A 22111-nucleotide genomic window follows, 5' to 3' on the forward strand; every position below is an offset into this window, starting at 1 on the left:
TCACAATATACAGTTGAGAAGTAGAAGTACTCCTTTTTTTCATTCTCCTTCAGCATTCCCCAGAGATCTATCATACCTAACAATTCTGTTTATTTTATAGATAGATTTATCTGGGTCTAAGAAAGACAAATTGAGGTTTTACCACTAGGATAATTTTACTATTTTCTCCCAAAACATCTTTAACTCTTCTTTTTAAGAATTTGTATGCCATTCCATTCCATTCCATATATTTGTACTGAAATTACAGTATCTTTTGACAAAATGTAGTTACTCTTACAATCTCTCTTAATCAGGACCATTTTTACTTTTGCTTTGTCTGAGACCACAATTGGAAACTCTGAACCATTTTCCCCTTTAACTCAAACATAATAGATTCTACTACAATCTCTTTAACTTTATGTATCTTGTGTCTCTTCGGAATATCTTTTTAGACAATGGTTTCTAATTCATTGTGCAATCACTTGGCTGATGAGTGGATTCATCCCATTCACATTCAGTTATGATTATTATGTCCTTGTCCCCTTTTCAAGCCAGTTTTGCTTCTGACCACTGTTCCCCTTTAATGTTCCCTCCCTCTTATTGCCCCTCCCTCTTTCTTTGCCCATTCTGTTAGTTAAGTTCAAATTCTATATGTAATTGAGTATGTATATATATATTCTTTCCTCTTTGAACCAATTCAGACCAGTTCAAATTTTTTTCTTTGCCTCTTCTAGGAATTTTTGTAGGGCTTGTGTCCAATTTGCATTTTTCTTTGAGGTTTTCTTATATATTCAAGTAATTGTATTCTTCTGAGTCTGTGTCTTGCAATCCACATTGACCACGAGTAGATTTTTAATGGTCAGGTTCTTTGCCTCTACATTTTAAATTCTTTCTTATAGGCCTCTTGTGATATAAGCATTCCCAGTCTACTTCTCCCTGTACCTTCCACGTTCACATCCTTCCATTTCTGATATCATACCAACTTAATACTCATACCATGTTCTTCTGCCTTAGTGATAAAATTTTGAACATGTATCATCCTTTCAAATAGGAATATGCTTATGCTTCTCTTGAGGCTCCTGTTTGAATGCCAAATTTTCTATTCATTGGTCTTTTCATTGGGAATCCTTTAAAGTTCTCTATTTCATTAAATAATCCATTCCCCCCTCCCCCCCAACTCTTGTATGATCACACTCAGTTTTGCTTGGTAGTTTATTCTAAGTTACACGCTTGTCTCCTTTGCTTTACAGAATATTATATTCCAAACTCTGAACCTCTTTACTTTCTGATCTTGACCTAGGAGCCTTGGATTTTAGCTGTAATATTTGAAAGTTTTCATATTAGGGTCTCTTTAAGGCAGTGATTGAGGGATTCTTTCCATTTCAGTTTTCCTCTCCAGTTTTAAGATGCCTGGGCAGTTTTAATTAAGATATCTGGATAGTTTTCTTAAAATATGGTATCTAAAATATTTTCTTGATCATTTATTTCTCTTCAGTCTATTTTCCAAGTCGCCCCCCCCCCCACCCTGTGGAACATTTTACATTTTGTTTCTATATTTTCATTTTTCTGACATTTTAAGGGTTTTTTTTTTATGTCTCCTGGACTCATTAGCTTCTAATTAACCAATTCAAATTGTTTAAGGAATTATTTCCTTATGAGGTTTTGTACCTTTTCTATTTGACCAATGCACATTTTAAAAGAAGGTATTTTCTTTTCCAGTATTTTTGTTTCTCTTTTACAAAGCGATTCTTTATTCTTTCATAATTTTCCTGCATTGCACTCATTTCTTTTCCCAATTTTAAAAAATCATTAAAAATGTTTTTATTTACTTCTAGGAATTTTTGGGGGGGCAAAAAAATTTGCATTTTTCTTTGAGGCTTTGCTTATAGATGTATTCAAATAATTATCTTCTGAGCCTATCTTGCACTCTGATTCTGACCACAAGTAGATTTTAAATAGTTGGTCTTTTTTTGTCCTATTTTCTCAGGCTATTTTCAGTTTGATGTTAGTTATTTATATCTGGATTATGAACTGGTCTTCTGATTTTTATATTCTATTGCTTTCTGAGCTAAGTTTTCTTGGGATGATATGCATTGGGTAGAGGCTGGGTCATTGCTCTTTTGGCTTGAGCTTTGGTTCTTAACCAGGCAAAAGTTCTACTCCCTTATAACCACAAATATCCCTGTCCAACTTAGAACTGCAAATCAGAATGGGGTACTACGTAAAGAAGCTACCAAAGGGAAGTATTCCTATACCCAGTGGTAGCACAGGGGTCTCTTAAATTCTCTTTCTGCTCAGGTATTCAGTCCCTTTACTTTACCAGGGTGCTGAGCTGCTCCCTGCTGCTGGGCCTACATGCTATGCACTGCATTCCTGTTTAGCTACCACCCCAGTGTCTATATTAACCCTTTTGCTAAGTTGCCCTGAGCTAGAAAAATGACTGATTTATTTTGAATTTCCCAACTGAAAGTTTAATTTGGTGTGTTTTTTAAATTTTAGAGAGGGTGTGTTGGGAAAAGGTAAAAATGCTAGCTTCACTCTACCATCATCGCATTGTCCTATGTCCTTAGTTTGAAAGCCTTCTTTTTCCTTTACTACATGCATAAAGTTTTTCATTAGTATGAATTCTTTCCTGCAAGTGTACTTCCAGTTTGAAGATTTTCCCACATTCATTATATTAACTTTCCTCAAATATGAATTCTCTGATGCCAAGCAAGTACTGTCCTTAGGAGAAAGGCCTGCCTACATAGATACATAAAGGTTTTTTTCAATATGAATTTTCTGAAGTTGTTTCCAGTCTGTCTGAAGAACTTCTAGAATTCATTACATTCATGTTTATCTCTAATAAGAATTCTCTGATATTAAACAAGTTCTGGTATCTTGTAGAATGCCTGATCACATAAGTTACATTGATAAGGTTTCTCTCCAGTATGAATTCCTTGATACCCAATAAACTATGTCCCAGTCTGAAGACCTTCCCACATTCTTAATATGTCCCTCCCATATGAACTCCCTGATATTTAGTAAATTCTGAGCTCATAGCAGAAGACTTTCCCACATGTTACATTCATAAAGTTTCTTGCCAATATGAATTTATTGATACTAAATAAATTCTGAGTGTAGTGAAAATCTTCTCATATTACTAACATTCATGAGGAATCTGTCCAGTATGAAGTCTTTCACAGAAATGAGTGTCCTCAGTCTAAAGACTTTATCATAAATATTATATATACTCTTGAGTATAATATAATCTTTAGAAAATTAATGCATTGATGATGAACAAGATGTGTCTTCTGTTTGAAGTTTTTCTCATATTCATAACATTCATGTTTCTCTCCAACATGAAATCTCTGATGAAGAGTAAGAAGTGCTTTCATTGTGAAGGCTTTCCCACATTCCTAAGTTTTTTTTCCAGTATACATTCTTTGATATTGAGTAAAATCTGAGTTGTGATAGAAGGCCTTCCCATATCCCTTAAATTCATGAGAATCTTCTCCCCAGCATGAATTCTCTCATGGACACAAAGTAGGGTCTTTAGTCTAAAGACCCTCCAATCTGCATTACACTCAAAAAAGTTTCCAGAGTATATTCTTTGAAGTTGAGAAAGATGTCTCAGTCTGAAGGTCCTCTAACATTCACATTTATCAGGTCTTCAGTATGAATTTTTTGACCCTGAACAATATTTGAGTTGTAGCAGGAAGCTTTCCACATTCTTTGTATTCATTTAAATTCTCTCTAGTATTAATTCTCTGATTTACAGTAGTATGTTCCTTCCTCCTAAAGGCTTTCCCACATTCATTACATTCATAAGATTTCTCTGTATGAATTCTCTGATGCAGAGTAAGTTTTGTCTTCCTCAGAAATGCCTACATATTCATAGTTTCTCTCCAGTATGAATTCTTTGATGGACATAAAGTCTTCAATCTAAAGGCATTACCTTCATAAAATTTCTCTCCAGAATGAATTCTTTGATGCTGAACAAGCATATCTTCAGTCTGAAGGTCTTCCAACATTCATTACATTCATAAGGTCTCTCTCTAGTATGAATGCTCTGATGTTGAACAAGCTGGGTTCTCAGTTGTAAGGTATTCCCACATTCATTACATTCATGAGGTCTCTATGTTATATAAATTCTTTGATGCAGAATAAGATCTGCATTGTAGTGGAAAGCCTTCTCACCCTCCTTACATTCACAAGGAATTTCTTCAGTATGAATTCTCTGGTGGTTCTATTCAAAGGCCTTTCCACATTCACTACATTCATAAGTTTCTCTCCAGTATGAATTCTCTGATGGACATTAAGTATTATTCTTGATCTAAAGACCTTCTCACATGCATTACATTTATAAGGTTTTGTCCTCCCACATTCATAAGTTCTCTCTCCAGGATGAATTCTCTGATAGATAAAAAGTAGTGTCCTCTAAGGGCCTTCCCACATTCACTACATTCATAGTATTTCTCTCCAGTTAGAATTCTTTGATGTTAAGTAAGCTCCAATTTGCATTGAAAGGCTTTTTCACACTCCTTACTTTCATAAGTAATCTCACCAGTATGAATGCTTTGAAGTCAAGTTGTGTTCTCAATATGATGGTTTTCCCATATTCATTAAATTCATAAAAGGGGTATGTGAATGTCCAAATGTGACTAGCACCTCTTGGGTGAGGGTTTGTTGAGCTCTCTTCAAGGCTGCTTATCTACCTTTATTGTTTCCCTATGACCAAATTCTCACCTGTGACTCTAAGAAGCTGTAGCATATATAGTTTGTTAAGCCCTCTTTAGGACTGCTTATCCACCTTTGTTGTTTCCTTATGACCCAATTCTCATCTGTGACTCCAAGAAGCTGTAGCATATTTGCAGCTGCATTCTGGTAAAACTGTCTTGACAAAGAGGTTAAACCAGGTTGAGGGTAACCAATAGACCACAAACCTGTCAGTGAGTTAGGGAAGTGTCTCCCTAAAGCATGTGAAGATTTCCCCTAGTGGAATGAGTGAATGAAAACAATTTGTTCTAATGGCCATGAGACAGGCACTGTGGACCTTATAAGTAGGTTAGAAATCACCAAGGTATACATCCTGGGTCATCACCAGTTGTCCTATCTTTTGTCTTACCACTAGACTTCAATGATCCTGGAAGAGAGTGAAGCTGAAGACTTTGTGCACTTCTGCTTATTTAAGTCCAATTCATGCACAAGTCAAAATACCAACCTGTGATGTCACTGGTCCTCTTTGAAAAAGGAAAAACAATATTCATAAGGTCTCTCTGTTAAATGAATTGTTTGATGTCAAGATCTGAGTTACACTGAAAGCCTTCTGAAACTCCTTATATTCATGAGCCATCTCTTCAGTATGAATTCCCTGATGGACATAAAGTAATATCCTCAGTCTAAAGACTTTCCCACATGCATTAACACTTTCAATACTTTGTTTGAGAATGAATTCTTTCATGTTGAGCAAGATGTGTCCTCAGTTTGAAAGTCTTCTCACATTCTTTACATTCATAAGGTCTTTCTCTAGTATGAATACTCTGATGTTGAGTAAGCTGTGTCCTCTGTTTGAAAGACTTTCCACATTCTTTACATTCATAAGGTCTCTCACCAGTATGAATTCTTTGGTGTACAATAAGATCTGAGTTGTATAGACAAGACTTCCCACACTCCTTACATTCATAAAAAATCTCTCCAGTATGAACTCTCTGATGCAGAGTAAGATATGACTTCTTCCTGAAAGCCTTTCCACATTCATTACATTCATAAGGTTTCTCTCCAGTATGAATTCTTTGATGTTTAATGAGTTCTGAGTTGTAAACAAAAGCCTTTCCACATTCCTTACATTCATGAGGAATCTCTCCAGTATGAATTCTCAGATGGACATAAAGTTGTGTCCTCTGTCTAAAGGCCTTCCCACATGCATTACACTTATAAGGTTTCTCTCCAGTATGAATTCTTTGATGCTCAGTAAGCTTTGACTTCCTCCTGAAGGCCTTTCTACACTCTTTACATTCATAAGGTTTCTCACCAGTATGAATTCTTTGATGCTGAATAAGATCTGATTTGCGATCAAAGGCTTTCCCACACTCCTTACATTCATAAAGAATCTCTCCAGTATGAATCCTCTTATGCACAATAAGATATGCCTTCATCCTGAAGGCCTTCCCACAATAATTACATTCATAAGGTTTCTCTCCAGTATGAATTCTCTGATGCTCAATAAGATATACCTTCCTTCTAAAAGCCTTCCCACATTCATTACATTCATAAGGTCTCTCTCCAGAATGAATGCATTGATGCAAAGTTAATTGTGCCTTCCTCCTCAAGGTCTTCCCACATTCACTCCATTCATATGGTTTCTCTTCAGTATGAATTCTTTGATGTCGTATCAGTCCCGAGTTTTTGTGGAAAGCCTTCCCACACTCCTTACATTCATAAAGAATCTCTCCAGTATGAATTCTCTGATGCACAATAAGATATGCCTTCATCCTGAAAGCCTTCCCACATTCAGTACATTTAAAAGGTTTCTCTCCAGTATGAATTCTCTGATGTTCATTAAGATGTGGCTTTCGTCTGAAGGCTTTTCCACATTGACTACATTCATAAGGTTTCTCTCCAGTATGAATTCTCTGATGCACAATAAGATATGCCTTCATACTAAAAGCCTTCTGACATTCACAACATTCAAAAGGTTTCTCTCCAGTATGAATTCTCTGATGCACAATAAGATATGCCTTCATCCTAAAGGTCTTCCCACATTCAGTACATTCATAAGGTTTCTCTCCAGTATGAATTCTTTGATGTTTAATAAGATCTGAGTTGCGATGGAACTCCTTCCCACACTCCTTACATTCATAAAAAATCTTTCCAGAATGAATTCTCTGATGCATGATAAGCTGTGTCTTATTCTTGAAGGCCTTTCCACACTTACTACATTTGTAAGGCTTCTCTTCAGGATGTTCTTTGCTCTCTGAAAGGAAGAATAAAGAACCGATTAACACAGACTTTTCTTCTCTTTTCCAAGGTTGCTCATTGCTCAAAGGTTTTAGAGACATTCTCTTGCCTTCCCACTTGAGAAGACTATCTCACTGGTCTTTCACTAAGGATCAAAGTTTAGCTTATGTGAAAATAAATATATGTAAATGAATTTAATTAGGATAGAATTAGCTGGAGAGGTGAATAAGTCCTTGCTCTATTATAAATGGTAGACATTTGAATGGAATAAAGAAATAAAAGAGTATCCAAAAAAAGAAGATAAATTTGAGAGCTTGAAAATGTATACATGCCAGCTAAGGTGAAAATAGGGAGGAAAAAGACTAAACAAAAAGAAAAAGGGGAATTAATGAGTTTAAAGTGAGGAAAAGAGATAGCAAGAGATGTACAACAAAGAGAATAAAGAAGAAATATGAGGAAATGGGTCATATCAGACAACTATTGCTATAAATATCCTCTACAAATATAACATATGTATTTTATAAAGAATTGTTTCAAATTTGTAAGAGTGAGATCCAATTCGAAAAAAGGTAAATGAAGAAGTCATACATGTATTTTTCACAAGAGAAATTAATAATTATCAGAAGCATTATTCAAACTCTGGTAATCAAAGAAGTAAAAATGACAACAATTTGGAGGTGTCACCAAATAGCCATTAGATTGACCAATAGAGTTTAAAGTGATAACAAAATCTGGCAATTATATTGAAATAGGTGCCTTTTAAAGTGTTGCTGCAACACAACAATTTAAGCTAGAGCTAAAAAAGCTGCTTGTCTCTTTGACCTGATGGTTCCACTACTAGTTTTGTATCTTCAAAATGTTATTGAAAACAAAGATTTCTCTTAAGAATTATATGTATGGGAGCTTTTTTCTGAAATAGTAAAATACTGAAAACATATAAATTCAATGATAGGATTATGGCTAAACAAGTTTTGTCATGTGAACATATTATTGTGCCTTTAGAAATAAATCATAAAGATAAATAGGATGACACAAAATGGTTTGAAGAATAGGGAATTATTTTAAACACACAAGAAAATGTGAGAAAGTGACTCAGAAATAAAGATGGAATATTGTTAATAATTTAGGTCATATACTTATGTTAAAAGGGAAAATGAATTCATACAAATGAGGTAGGAGAATACCTAATTAAAATAAGATAATCTTCACTGAACAGAAGAGAAATAGCTACCCTGTAATTAGTCAATAACTTTCATTGAGTGGAGAAACATCAGAGTAAAGAAATGAATAAAAAAGTAACTTCTCGGGTTAAAAAATGAAGTTTTAAATTCTCAGCACTTCTCAACAAGCCTGGAAAGTTTTAATAAGGCCACCTTGTTCAACATTTTAGAAGAGATATGACTTTAAATGACCAAAGGAGATGTCTTTTTCAAAGACCCATCTGCTTGGTTTTTATGTAGACACCTGGATAATGGCTTCTGGGAACATCTGCCTCTGGCATCCAAGATGTTTCTTTTTTTTCCAATTGGTAAATCACATCTGGTTTGGAAACTGCAAATCCTGTTTAAGAAATGAAAAAATGCTGAGGACAGTCATCTCGGAATTTCATCATAGAAGAGATAGATGAAATATCACTCCCAACTCTCAGAAGAAAGGTGGAGGAAATAAGGGTGCAAAATGAATCTTAAATAATCAAGATCACTGGCTATGTTAGTTAATTCTGAGTTTGTTTTTTTTCCCAACCATGAAAGGCTCAATGGACTGTATGGAGGGAGAGATAATGGGATAGAAGAAGGTAGAGAAGAAGAAACAATGTTTTTAAAAGCATTTATAAAACTTAAAAGAATTTATAACTAGTTCAAGCTCTCCTTGGGAAAAAAAGGAGTAGACAATGCTAGGAAGTACAAAGAACTACTGAAGGAAATTCTATAATACAGATGAATGAGCTATAAAGTAGGACTTGGGAAAAATTGCTTATCTGACTCACTACCTGCTTTGACAATGGGAACACTTTGTGATACACTGATGATTATGATACACTGAGATTAAACAGATAATCTTCGGCTTGAAGTAAAAGAGAGAGGAATATACATTCTCAAGGATAACAACAAATCAAAAAGTAAGTTTCCAAGCATACTAAGCCTGGAAACAGGTAGCATAAATATTCTTGACTACAAAGGATTAGGAGGGGGTAGCTGGGTAGCTCAGTGGGTTGAGAACCAGGCCTAGAGATGGGAGGTCCTAGGTTCAAATCTGGCCTCAAACACTTCCCAGCTGTGTGACCCTGGGCAAGTCACTTAACCCCCATTGCCTAGCCCTTACCACTCTTCTGCCTTGGAACCAATACACAGTATTGATTCTAAGATGGAAGGTAAGGATTAAAAAAATAAAAGGATTAGGAATATCTATCCCTTCCCAGCTATGTGACCCTGGGCAAGTCACTTGACCCTCATTGCCTAGCCCTTACCACTCTTCTGCCTTGGAGCCAATACACAGTATTTGACTCCAAGACAGAAGGTAAGAGTTTAAAAAAAAAAGGAATATCTATCTTTTGTATGACAAAGCATAACTGTTACAATCTTGAAAGTCTCTCTCTATATATAAAGACTCCAAAGGAATAGCTATTCTTACCCAAAGAGACCAAGTTCTTGTAGTTCTCCAGCATCACATCACTGTACAACTTTTTCTGAGATGGGTTCAAATGTCCCCACTCCTCCCAGGTGAATTCAACAGCCACATCCTGAAATGTCACTGTTTCCTGAAACACCAAAAATATTTGTGTTTATCCAGATGTAGCTCCGGACTATTCTGAAGTTTGAATGTAAACTACCTGCTGGCAGGAAATATTTAGTTCATTTATTTGTCACCCAGCAGCCACTTAAGATTTCTTCTCCATTAGATTCTGAGCTCTTTGAGGACAGGGGTTATTCTTACTTCCTTTGTATCCTTGGCACTAGTATGGTGCCTGGCATGCAGTAATTGCTTAATAAATGCTTATTGTTGTTAATGGATCTAACGACATCAATTTTATTGTATTTTAAACTCCTACCTTATCTTAAAATTGATAACTAAGAATCAGTTCGACATGTTGGTTCTAAGGCAGAGGAATTGAAAGGGCTAAGAGATTGAGGTCAAGTGACTTATCCAGGGTCAGACAACTAGGAAGTCTCTGTGGCTACATTTGAACCCGGGACCTCTGGTCTCTCAGCCTGGTTCTCTATCCACTGAGCCATGTAGCTGCCCTTGACATCAATGTTAAATCTGTTTTCCCCCCCCAATGAGCTCCCATGACTCCTACTTCTGCTCTCTGATCTCAAGCAAAACTTTGCCTAATTCCTTTTCTACTTGTTGAAATAAAACAATGAAAATGAAATAGTTTTAGGACAGCTCTCATTTGGGCCCTAAATCTCTTACTGCAGGCTAAATATTCCCAGTTCCTTCAAGCAATCTGCCACTATCTTTTCACCACTAAGTTAGTGGCCTTCCTTTCTTCGTCGAATCACTAAGCTTCTTAAAAAGTAGTGCTCTGAATCCATAAAAACGAAGGTGAGTGTGAGGGACTAACATCTTTCTGCAACACTATGTGACATTTTTTTTGCAGCTGAACAGGGTGGTAAAGGACCACTACTTTCCAATCTATATTGTTAGAGATGAAAGAGACTTCAGAGTCCAACTTAATCATTTCACAAATTAGAGAAATGAGGTCCAGTGAGGGAAAGCAATTTGTTTAATGTCAAAGGGGAGTAAATAGCAGATTTGTACTTGGAGTCCAAGTCCTTCTGAATCTGAATCTAGAGTTATTTTCACTATCCCACATTGGACACCAAATGTCTATAATCACCAAGGTTACAATTTTATAAACAAAATATTCATAAGAGCACTCTTTGGAGGGTAGCTAAATACTAGAAACAAAGTCAATTCTCACCAATAAAAGATGGCTAGAAAAAATGGCATATGAATTCAATGATTATTATATGGTAATAAATGACAAATATGAAGAATTCTGAGAAGCACCAGAAGATGTGTTTTAACTTATGTAGTGTGAAGTAAGCAGAACCAATACATTATAAACAAAGATTACAAAAATAGACATTTTTTTTTGAAAAGTAAAAGATGCTGGGGGCAGCTGGGTAGCTCAGTGGATTGAGAGCCAGGCCTAGAGACGGGAGGTCCTAGGTTCAAATCTGGCCTCAGACACTTCCCAGTTGTGTGACCCTGGGCAAGTCACTTGACCCCCATTGCCTAGCCCTTACCACTCTTTCTGCCTTGGAGCCAATACACAGTATTGACTCCAAGACAGAAGGTAAGGGTTTAAAAAAAAAAGAAAAAGGAAAAAAAAGAAAAGTAAAAGATGCTTAACTGTTACTGCTTCTTAAAGCAGAGAAGATGAAGTCCTCTAGAGAAGAATGTTTTATGAATTGGCAGGTAGAATCAATACAGCAGATATATGTGTGCTTGTTTTTTTAGTTTAAAGGAGGGTAAAATTTGGAGAGAGAAAAAACTTTCCCCAGAAATGACTATGGTGAAACAACAAAAGGCATTATAGAAAAAATGTCTTTTCTAATTGTTTCCTAACCATTCATTTGCCAGTATATTCTAGAAATGTGCAAAAATTTAAAGTCACTGGCTTAGGCTTTGTAGAATCTACCTGCTCTTTTTTTAAAACTTAGCACACATCCTGTTTTCCAGGACTATGCACCACCCCTGTTCTCCAAGATCTTTCAGGGATACATAATAGCTGAACTAGGAAAAACATATATTTCTTTCAAAACAGCTGGATCCTCTCTGTTCCCGTTTACTTTGGGTATCACAATTTTGTTGACAACTTTTGGGCTCCCATTCACAGTTTAAAGATCATTATTATTTTTTAAAAACCCTTACCTTCAGTCTTAGAATCAATATTGGTTCTAAGACAGTAGAGTGGTAAGGGCCAGGCAATGGGAGTCAAGTAACTAGCCCAGGGTCACACAGCTGGGAAGTATCTGAGGTCAGATTTGAACCCAGGACCTCCCATCTCTGGGACTGGCTCTCAATCCACTGAGCAACCCAGCTGCCCCAAAGATTATTATTCTTAAAAGAGAAAACTAAAGCAGTAAGAATTGAGCTGCTATGAATGTTTTTGTATATATAGGTATTTTTCCTTTTTCTTTGATTCTTTTGGACCTGGTAGTTTGGCAATTTCCTCAGAATAATTCCTACTTGCTTTCAAGAATGCCTGGACTAAGTCCATCCACAGTATTTTAATATACCCATTTACCCACACACCGCCAGCGTTTGTCCTAATTTTTTTTGTCAACTCTGCCAACTTTATAAGTAATAAATTCCTAATATAAAACCACTCTGATCATAGTGTATAATCATAATATGTTACTGTCATCTCTCTGATTTAGGTAACATCGTACTTGTATACAGAAAGAATCTGGTGGAATCTTTTTCTGTTTTTTTTTCCCCCCAGAAGTTTTATAAAATATGAAAATAAGTTGTTAATGAAACTTTTTTTTTAAACTCTTACCTTCCGTCTTGGAGTCAATACTGTGTATTGGCTCCAAGGCAGAAGAGTGGTAAGGGCTAGGCAATGGGGATCAAGTGAGTTGCCCAGGGTCACACAGCTGGGAAGTGTCTGAGGCCACATTTGAACCTAGGACCTCCTGTCTCTAGGCCTGGCTCTCAGTCCACTGAGCTACCCAGCTGCCCCCTAATGAAACTTTTTATAGAATTTACTTGCAAATCCATTGCATTTCAGAATTTTGTTTTTATTTCATCTCCTTTGGCAGCTCATTTATAATTTATCCAATTTCTTTTCCTAAGATTAATTTAAGTCCCTTAATTCTTGTTCAGTTAATCTAGGCATTATGCATATAAATGCAAGTATAAACATCCAACCATTTTATTTAGATTTTTAGGTTTATTGGTATATATCTAGAAACAGTAGTTTCTAATATTTAATTTCTTCATTTGTTGTAAATTTAAATCCAATACTTTATTTTTTAGCCAGTATCAGTTTATGTTGATGATTAACACTATGTGATGTAGTTTGAAATCTGGTACTCCTATGTTGCCTTTCTTTCACATTTTTTCAATGATTCCCTTGATATTCTTGACTTTTTGTTTTTCTGGATGAATTCTGATTTTTTCCCTAGGTTTATTTTTTTTCCTAGGTCTATCAAATAATTCTTTAGGATTTTGATTGGTATGCCATTAAATAAGTAAATTAACTTGTCATTTTTATTGTATTGTCTTGGCTTACCCTGTGAGCAATTTAATATTTCTCCAATTTTCGGATCTTTATTTATGTGATAACTGTTTCATAATTGTTTTAATGTAGTTCCTGAGTTTGTCTTGGCAAGTCTAAATATCCAGGAGGCCTAAAACTGACTAAATGAGGCTAAAGACTATCATGATGACAGAATTTGAAGAAGTATGTATTGGACATCATTTGTAAAGGAGATAAGCTAGAGGCCTTTTCAGTTAGATCAGGAAAGAAACAATTATACACATTATCACCACTATTATTCAATATTGTATTAGAAATGCTAGCAATAGTAATAAAAGAAGAAAAAGAAACTGAAGGAATAAGAATGAGCCAAGAGGTAATACATTATCTCTTTTTGTAGCTGACATGATGGTACACTTAATTCAATGAAAAAACAAGATGAAACAGTTAATAATTTTAGCAAAGTAGCAGTCTAAAAAATGAAGTTACATGGATCATCAGCTTTTCTCTACATTACCAACAAAGCCCAGCAGCAAGTGATAGAAAAATGCCATTTAAATTAATGGCAAATAATATAAAATATTTTGGAGTCTACCTGCCAAGACAAACTCAGGAATCATATAAACTTGATTACAAAACACTTTTCACACAAATAAAGTTAGATCTAAACAACTGGAAAAAATATTAATAAATTAAATCATAGGTAGGCTAAGCCAATATAATAAAACAACATTTTACCTAAATTAATCTACTTATTCAGTGTCATACTAATCAGACTGCCCCCAATTTTTTTAATAGAACAAGAAAACAATAATAAAATTCATCTGGAAAAACAAAAGTTCAAGAATATCAAGGCAATCAATAAAAAAGATGTTTGACTAAGAAATAGATAGATAAATCAGTAGAATAAATTTAATACACAGTAACCAGTAATAAATGACCATAGTACTTTAGTGATTGATAAATCAAAATATCCAAGCTCTTTGAACAAGAACTCAATATTTCACAAAAACTGTTGGGAAAATTGGAAATTTCAGCATGAGAAATATGGCAGAAACAAGGGATAGACCAACAATCTCACACCGTATGCCAAGGCAAGGTCAACATGGATACTTGATTTAGACATAAAGGGTGATACCCTAACCAAATTAGGGAAGCACAGAACAGTTTGTCTGTCAGATCTATGGAAATGGGATGAATTTATGCCCAAACAAGAGGTAGAGAGCATTATAGGATATAAAATGGATCATTTTTATTACATTAAGTTAAAAAGATTTTCTAGAAACAAAAATGAAAAGAACCAAGATCAGAAGGAAAACAGAAAGCTGGGAAAAATTTTATGGAAAGTTTCTCTGATAAAAGTCTTGTTTCTCAAATACATAGAGAACGAAGTTAAATTTATAAAAACATAAAGCCATTCTCCAATGGATAAATGGTCAAATGAGGAAAATTAATACTGAATTAATAATATTTCGATGTAAAATCATTTTCCCCATAGCCTCCCAAAGGCAGGCTAAAACAACCTGCTAAGTGGGCAGGGACTTTTTGTCTCTTGATAAGACCTTGAAAGGATTAAAGGCAGGACTCATCAGCCATGAAGAACTCTGACCTATTTGAAAGCTTGGTGGACAGTCCTGGTTGGTGAAAGGCTAAGCTGGCATTTTTCTTATTTAGGCAAATGAAGTAATGAGGAAGGAATGGAGGTATCCAAGTTCACTTCCTTATTAATTATTCACCAATCAGAGATGTCTTGGGATGTTCAAGGAAGGGAATGAATAATAAACCTCCAAATTATATAGAGACCATTTTGAACTTGCTGGTCTTTAATCTTCAAGAGAATTATAGACCACCAATTTATTGGTTAAGTGCTAGCCTAATCATTCTTACCCCCAAAAACCAATCTTGCAAATATTTTTAAATATTTGTGACACAAGGAATATGAACAGGCAGTTTTCAGATGAAGAAATCAAAGCTATCTATAGTTATATGGAAAAAATGCTCTAAATCACTTTTTTTTTTTGGCTAGGTCACTCTTGATTAGAGAATTGCAAATCAAAACAATTCTGACATTGTCTTGGTTGTCTAAAATGTAAAAGTTTTTGAAGAAAGAAAACCAATGCAGTGAAAATAAGAAGGCAGTTAGGAAAAAGGGGGGGGGGTAATTTCTCTTCATAGACATCTGACTTCTGAAATATATAGACAAATAAGCTACATATATAAAAATAAGAGTCATTCTTGAATTGAAAAATGATAAAAAAAATATGAACAGGCATTTTTTCAGAAGAAGAAATCAAAGCTATTGATAGGTGAAAAAAACTGCTCTAAATTACCAATAATTAGAGAAGTGCAAATTAAAACCACTCAGAAATATCACTTCACACTTGTCAGCTTAATTAACTTTACAGAAAAGGAAAATGATAAATGGTGGAAAGAATGTGAAAAAATAGGAACAATAATGCACTATTGGTGGAGGTGTCAACTGGTCCAGCCATTCCAGAGAACAATAGGGCATTATACCCAAAAGGTTATAAAATTGTGCATACCTTTAACTGAGCAAAATCATTATTAGGCCTGCATCCAAAAGAGATCATAGAAAAAGGGAAAGGACTTGAATGTACAAGAATATTTTAGGAGTCTATTTTGCAGTAGCAAAAATTTAGAAAATGAGTGGATGTTCATCAGTTAGGGAAGGGCTGAGTAAAAATGAGTATGTGCTTGTGATAGAATACTGTTGGGGACTAAGAAATGTGGAGGAGGTTGCATTCAGAAAAACCTGGGAAGACTTGTATGAACTAAAGGAAAGTGAAGTAAGCAGAGCCAAGAGAACATTGTACACAGTAATAGCAATATTGTAACTGAACACCTGTGAAAGACTTATCAACTCATCCAGATGAAGAGCCAAGAAAATTACAAAGAATGGATGATGAAAAATGAAGACAGAACTGATGAACTGAGTGCAAATTAAAGCACATTTTAAAACTTTTCCCCCCCCTTAATGGGTATCCTGCTGCTGGTCTTCTCAGTGTATGGGGAGGGTCTGGAGGAAGAGAGAATTTAGAACTCAAAAATTTTAAAAGGATGTTAAAAAATAAATTTAAGATAATTTGGGGGGGGGGCAGAATAACTAGAAGATCTCTATGGAATCTTTTAGTTTAAAATATACGATTCTCTGACACTTCTAGGGCAAAAGCACTGGAGAAAGAAATATGCCCAAGGTCTTTGGCCTGACGTGGCACTTCAAGAAAGCAGCAATTGGCACTCACCTGGCAGGGCCTGGCTGGCAGGGGCACAGGGGCCATCCCCTCCTCCTCAGGGCTCCTACCTCCTGGGGAGAACAGAGGCCACAGGAGACAGAGCTGGGGAGGAAACGGGCACCATGAGAAGCGGGGCTCAGGCTGCGGGTCTCCCCTTCTCTCAGGACACAGATTCTCACTTCTTCCCTGAGGGGGAGACCAGGGAGGATATCTGGGGCTGGGGTTGGGGAAGGACCAGAAGGAAACAGTCCTTGTTTTCCTGGAGGGAGTCTTGTCTTTTGGACAAAATCTCTTTATAGAGATAAAACAGAACACTTAAGTGGTGCTCTCAGGAGCGAGAGAACTCTGAGCATAAGGGAAGGCTTCTTGGAGGAGGCGGTACCCAGAAAGATGTTGGGAGGAGGAGCTACGGCTCCAGGGAGTCAGGACCAATGCCCCAAAAGGCAAAAACCAGGAGCTCACTCCCTCAAATCTGCACAGGTAGAAGGACAGACACTTGGAGGGTCAAGCTAGGCACAGGATTACGCGATGAGGGCGTGTCCGAGGCGACATTTGCATTCGGCTCCACCCCTAGACTGCCCAAGACACTCGCTCAGGACCTCCACCTCTGCGCATGTCTCTGGCTCCCCTACCCACAGTCCCCTTCGCTCTGCTTTCGCCGCACCTCTGCACTCGGCTTCAGCCTTGGCCTTAGCTCCTCTTTCGGCTCTCGCTCATCCCTCCACAAATCGGCTCACGATAATTAAGTAAGCACCCACCAGAAAGCATGGAAGAGGGGGAGATAGGGCGGGGGGAAGTGACCTAAGAGGGCCTGGGGTTTGGAAAGTGCATCCATAACGAGCAAAGCCTTGTGGGAACCGTAGTTCAGAGGTTGAGGCTCTCTTACGCCGGCCTAAGGCTCAGGCCCCTTTCCGAACCGGAAATTTGGCCCTTCGTTTCCCCCCCCTCCCCCGCCCCTGCTTCTGCCTTCCGGGCACTTCCTGGTGCAGGAGCTGAGGATCGGGACTGCGGATTGCGGGGCTGGGAAAGTAAGGACGTCGATGGACCCATGTCCGGGGGAAAGCAGAGGATCAAAGCCGGACAGGACCATTTTTCGGGATGGATGGCATGAGATCACCTGACAAAAGGCAGAATAGAGCTATTAGGTGCCGAACACCGTGTTACTTTACAATTTTTGTCTCTTAGTCCTCACTTTCACTTTGGGAAGGAGGCGCTATTATCCCCATTTTACCGAGGTGGAAACTAGGGGAAGTGACTTGCCCAGGGTCACACAACAAGTGCTTTAAGTTGATCTTAAAATTTAAATCTTCCTGAGCAGGCCTACAACTCTGCTCCTCTGCATTCTAGCAGCCCCATCTTTATCCCTTAGTATTGAATTGGCAGAGAGAATTCCTGGGCCATCGTCGGTGATATTGGGATAACGGGAGAAACAAATGTCAAAATTTCTTCAAAAGAAAAGAGAACAGAAGCAGCAAACTGCAGGTCCAGTGTGCTTGCTTTTACTTTCTTTTTTTCTCTCTTAAAATTTCTTTAATTAATTAATTTAGAATATTTTTTTTTCTCTATCAAACAGTCATCAAACCTGTCCAGCCAACTTGATCTCTTCACCTGTTCTGAAGACTGTTTTGGAGAGGCCATAGATTAGGGAAGCTAGAGCAGGGATTTTGGGGTTACCACACAGTCAGGTTAGGGTGTGAGATAGTTTGGAAGACAAAGAAGGCAGGCTTTTTGCAAGCCTTGTAGTTTGTGAGTGAAAAGTAGTTTTCTTAGCTTAGGGAATTCCTTGGCCCTCATCCCACATCCAGTCCTTTTTAGTTTACTTTATTAAAACAGTTTTTGTGATAACTGTACAGCAGTCAGACTGTGCTTATAAGATTTTCAGGACTGAGGGTAGCCATCTTGTCCTCTGAACTTGAGAGAAACAGACAGCAGACTAATGCTTTTACTAACCTTTTGAGTGGCCAAACCCACATCTTTCACCTGCATTTTTGGTATAAAACCCACTTAGTCATAGGATATGATCCTTGTGATAAATTCATGTTCTTGGGTTTAATCCCTCACCAAATGACTTCTGGGTAGATGGTGCTAGAGTTTGGCCTCCTGCTGTCAATCCCCATTTCTTCTGACCTAAAGTAAAGGTCAGGATTAAATTTACTTTTAGCATTAGGCCTTTCCCCAGGAGAGGGGAAGTTTAGGATTAGTTTTTCTCCCAGTGTAATAATTAAAATTTTGTGGCTGGTAGTAGCTTAATAACTTTATTAAATCGTAGTAGTAGTACTAGTAGTAAAGAGAGGGAAAGATAGGAGAAAGGTAGAGAGATACTTAGCTTTCTAATCTATTGGCCACCATGATGGGCCTGTGGCTAAACTCCAACAAGTGTTTCTTTAGCTCTCCCAGCTCCAGCCAGAAGACCCTTACTTCCTGTTGGGTCTCCCCTTATAAGCTGTTTTCTCCACCCACTAGCTCTCACATGTCACATCTCAGGAAATAACCATAGTTTTTTAATTTGCCTGAGCCACCCAGAGGGCAGTGCCTGTGAAATCAGTTTCCCATCTCATTGGTTATTGGGGTTCTTTAACTTCCTCTCTCTGAGGGTTTAACTATACCTGAATTTACTCGGTGGCATTTGATGTCCAGGGCATTGAGAAATGACCTTAAAAAAGGTGACATAATGGAGAGAGAAATTTGCTTCCAACAATAGGAATGGGTAGAGTTACGTTAAGAATTAAGTTTTCTTTAATGCCAGAGTAGGCACAGACTATCTGATATGGCAAGGATTCTTTGGGAGGAATTGCATCAGAAACAGCAACAGAAATAATCACTTACTACTGAAGAACTGTATTTCATGACTTTCTTATCACTAGCACTATCTACCATTTACCTAAATGCAATAAAATTTCATTAATGTGTCCTTGCAGCAAACATTAGCATTTAATAGACTGCCATTGGGAAGACAAGAGACAAAATGTGAGATTGACAAAAACAATGTGTGGCACCAAGTACTGGATCCTCTCCATGTTAAATATTCCAACTTAAGAAAAGTGGCAGCCTCATAGCAAGAAGACTTACCAGAAAACTTTAATGTTCACAGATTAGAGTTTCTCCATGTGTAAACAATTTGTTCCTAACTTAGAGGGAAATATGAGCCAACTCAGGGTTGGCAAGAGATCAAGGGTGCCTATATTGTCCATCTCTTTAAAGGAAATGGAAATAGGTTTTCCTGTGAAAAATCAGGGGGGAAGGAGTCTTAGTTACTGCTGACAAGATTTTTGCCACTCCTCTTTAATAGGCTGATCTCTCACCTGGAAGATGATCATCTATGTGAGAGCCAGTGTGCTTCAGAGATGGCCTAATAATGGTCAATATGAGACTTGCTGCCTGATAACTATAGGAGAAATGCCAGGAGAGAAACAGAAATCAGTTCACACTTGTTGATTTGATTAAGGCTCTTGATACTATCAGTCATGAGAACTTCTGCAAGGTCATGGCAAAATCTGATTTCATCAGTATTGTATGTCAGTTCCATGAAGATGGGCTTGCATGGGTTCTGAGTAATGGACAATGTCCTCCCACTTTCAATCACTAATGGAGTGAAACAGGGCTATGTGATTGTTCCCATGCTTTTTATTACATTTTCATTGAAGGTATCGGATATTTCAAGGTCAGCAGCTGTGCTGATGGCAAATTAATTAATTTGAAATCCTCAGACTAAAGTGGAAGGAGAGTTGGGGCATGAATTTCTGTTTGCAGATGGTTGTACATTTAATGCAGCCAACTAAGGCTGAGGTGCAACAGAACATGGATTATTCCTCTGATGCTTGTGCTCATTTTAGCCTGATAATTAACAGTAAGAAAACACAGTTTCAAGTTGCAAATTGGAAGCGAAGTTAGTGGATTAAGGACACTCCACTCCCCTGATTTTTACATACACTCACACACACATGCATGCACACGAAAATAAATTGCCTTAAAACAAAGGAAAACTGGAGGAACACATTCTCACTAGGGAAGGAGAAAGAGTAGTCCTGGAATTTATAGCATCTGCAAGAACCAACAGAACTTGAAACAGCCCAAATCACACCATGATTCCACCAGAGGCAATAAAATTGTAAAAGGGGTAGAAGCCCAGCGTGAAGCACCCTACACGATATAGAAGGTAGGAAACCTATACTAGTATAAGGGTTAAATTGTGGTTTTGACTGAGGGTTATAAATTCAATAATTTTGCGGATGCCAAATTAAAAATATCCCTAAGCTAGAAAAACTGTTAGCAGCTTTTATTTATAATGTTATAGTAAATTAATGTTATATGAGGTTGCTGATGGATAATTAATGTTTGTAGGAGTCTGAAATACGTACATAGATTGGTTCAGTAAGCCAGCAGCTCTATTTATTACAGAGAAGTTGGATAGGTGTAGGAGGAAAGGAAAGGGAGATTATATCTCTTAAATCTATATTATGTCTAAATCCAAACCCTAATACTAAAGTCTAATAAACCCTAACTTGACAATCTTCTTGCCTGCCAAAATAGGCCTGACTAAACTAAACTAAAAAATATAATTGCTAACTATCTTAACTAATCTAAACCAATGAATATAAATCTCCCATGCCTCCTTAAAAGTATTTCTTCTTCCCTAACTGTTAGTGGAGAAACTCCTTGTCACAGTTGACACAGACAGTGCAGTACCTCTCTCTCAGAACTCTGAGGGAAAAGAAACCCCCTCAGTAAGAGTTTTCTTCTCAATTTAGTATCTCAGTTTCAACTCTTAGCAGTTAACTACCCAATCTTCTTTATTTAGAGAAACTCAAACAGCAAACCCCAAATCTCCTGCTCCCTCAGAAGCCAGAGAAGATGGAGTTCTTCCAACTGACTAGAGGCAAGATCTGTCTGTTGTGACTCTTACGGAGACAGTGTACAAATTAAAACCTTCCTCTGAACTAAAACTTCTGCTCATAATGAGAACTGAAATTAAGAAATTCCTTATAACAATAATGAGGAGAGGAAGAGTTGAAGTATGAAATGTACGAGGGAACCATAGTTTAATTAAAAAAAAAAAAGAAAACCAAATTAGCATTACCAAAAATGAAAAAATCAGCCAATAAAGAAGAAATTAAGTCAACTATTGGAAGTATTTTGCCCAACTATATGTCAATAAATCTGACATCTAAGTGAAATAAATGAAAACTTATAAAAATAGAAACTACCTACATTAAAAATATATATATAATACTTAAACAACCCCATCACAGAAAAATAAATTGAACAAACCATCAAAGAACCAGAACCCTCTAAGAAAAAGGCCCCAGGACCATATGGAGTCAAAAGTAAATTCTAAGAAGAATTAATTCCAATACTATAGAAACTATTTAGAAAAATAGAAGAACCTCCAGAAAAGAGTCAGAATGTAGATGAAAGCATAAGATTTTTCAAATGTTTATTTGGGTTTATGTTTTGGAGTTTTGGATTTATAAGATTACTCACAAAAATGAACCATATGGAAATATATCTTCCATAATATATGTATAAAGCAGATCAAGGGGGCAGCTAGGTGGCTCAGTGGATTGAGAGCCAGGCCCAGAGACAAGAGGTCTTGGGTTTAAATCTGGCCTCAGACTAGCTGTGTGACCCCAAGCAAGTCACTTGACCCCCATTGATTCTAAGACAGAAGGTAAGGATGTAATAAATAAATAAATAAAGCAGATCAAATCATGTGCCAGCACTGGAA

At 36.9% G+C, this 22111-nt stretch overlaps 1 protein-coding gene across 4 annotated transcripts; it reads right to left on the bottom strand.

Annotated features, from left to right (window-relative positions):
• Positions 1-3054: 3054 nt before the first annotated feature.
• Positions 3055-21471, bottom strand: LOC100028928 (zinc finger protein 420-like). Of its 4 annotated transcripts, XM_056812935.1 has the most exons (5): positions 17051-21471; positions 16396-16488; positions 9550-9676; positions 8383-8478; positions 3055-6934 (listed from the first exon to the last, which is right to left on the bottom strand). In XM_056812935.1, exons 2-5 carry the CDS (start codon positions 16429-16431, stop codon positions 5391-5393), a joined length of 1803 nt encoding a protein of 600 aa, XP_056668913.1. In that variant the 5' UTR covers positions 16432-16488; positions 17051-21471; the 3' UTR covers positions 3055-5390. The 4 variants fall into 4 exon arrangements, with proteins under 4 accessions (XP_056668913.1, XP_056668917.1, XP_056668914.1 ...); XM_056812939.1 differs by lacking the exon at positions 9550-9676 and having other exon boundaries at positions 16396-21471; XM_056812936.1 differs by lacking the exon at positions 8383-8478 and having other exon boundaries at positions 16396-21471.
• Between the last annotated feature and the right edge of the window lie 640 nt (positions 21472-22111).

Source organism: Monodelphis domestica, chromosome 1 (assembly GCF_027887165.1).
Source record: "Monodelphis domestica isolate mMonDom1 chromosome 1, mMonDom1.pri, whole genome shotgun sequence".
In the NCBI taxonomy this organism is placed as follows: domain Eukaryota; kingdom Metazoa; phylum Chordata; class Mammalia; order Didelphimorphia; family Didelphidae; genus Monodelphis; species Monodelphis domestica.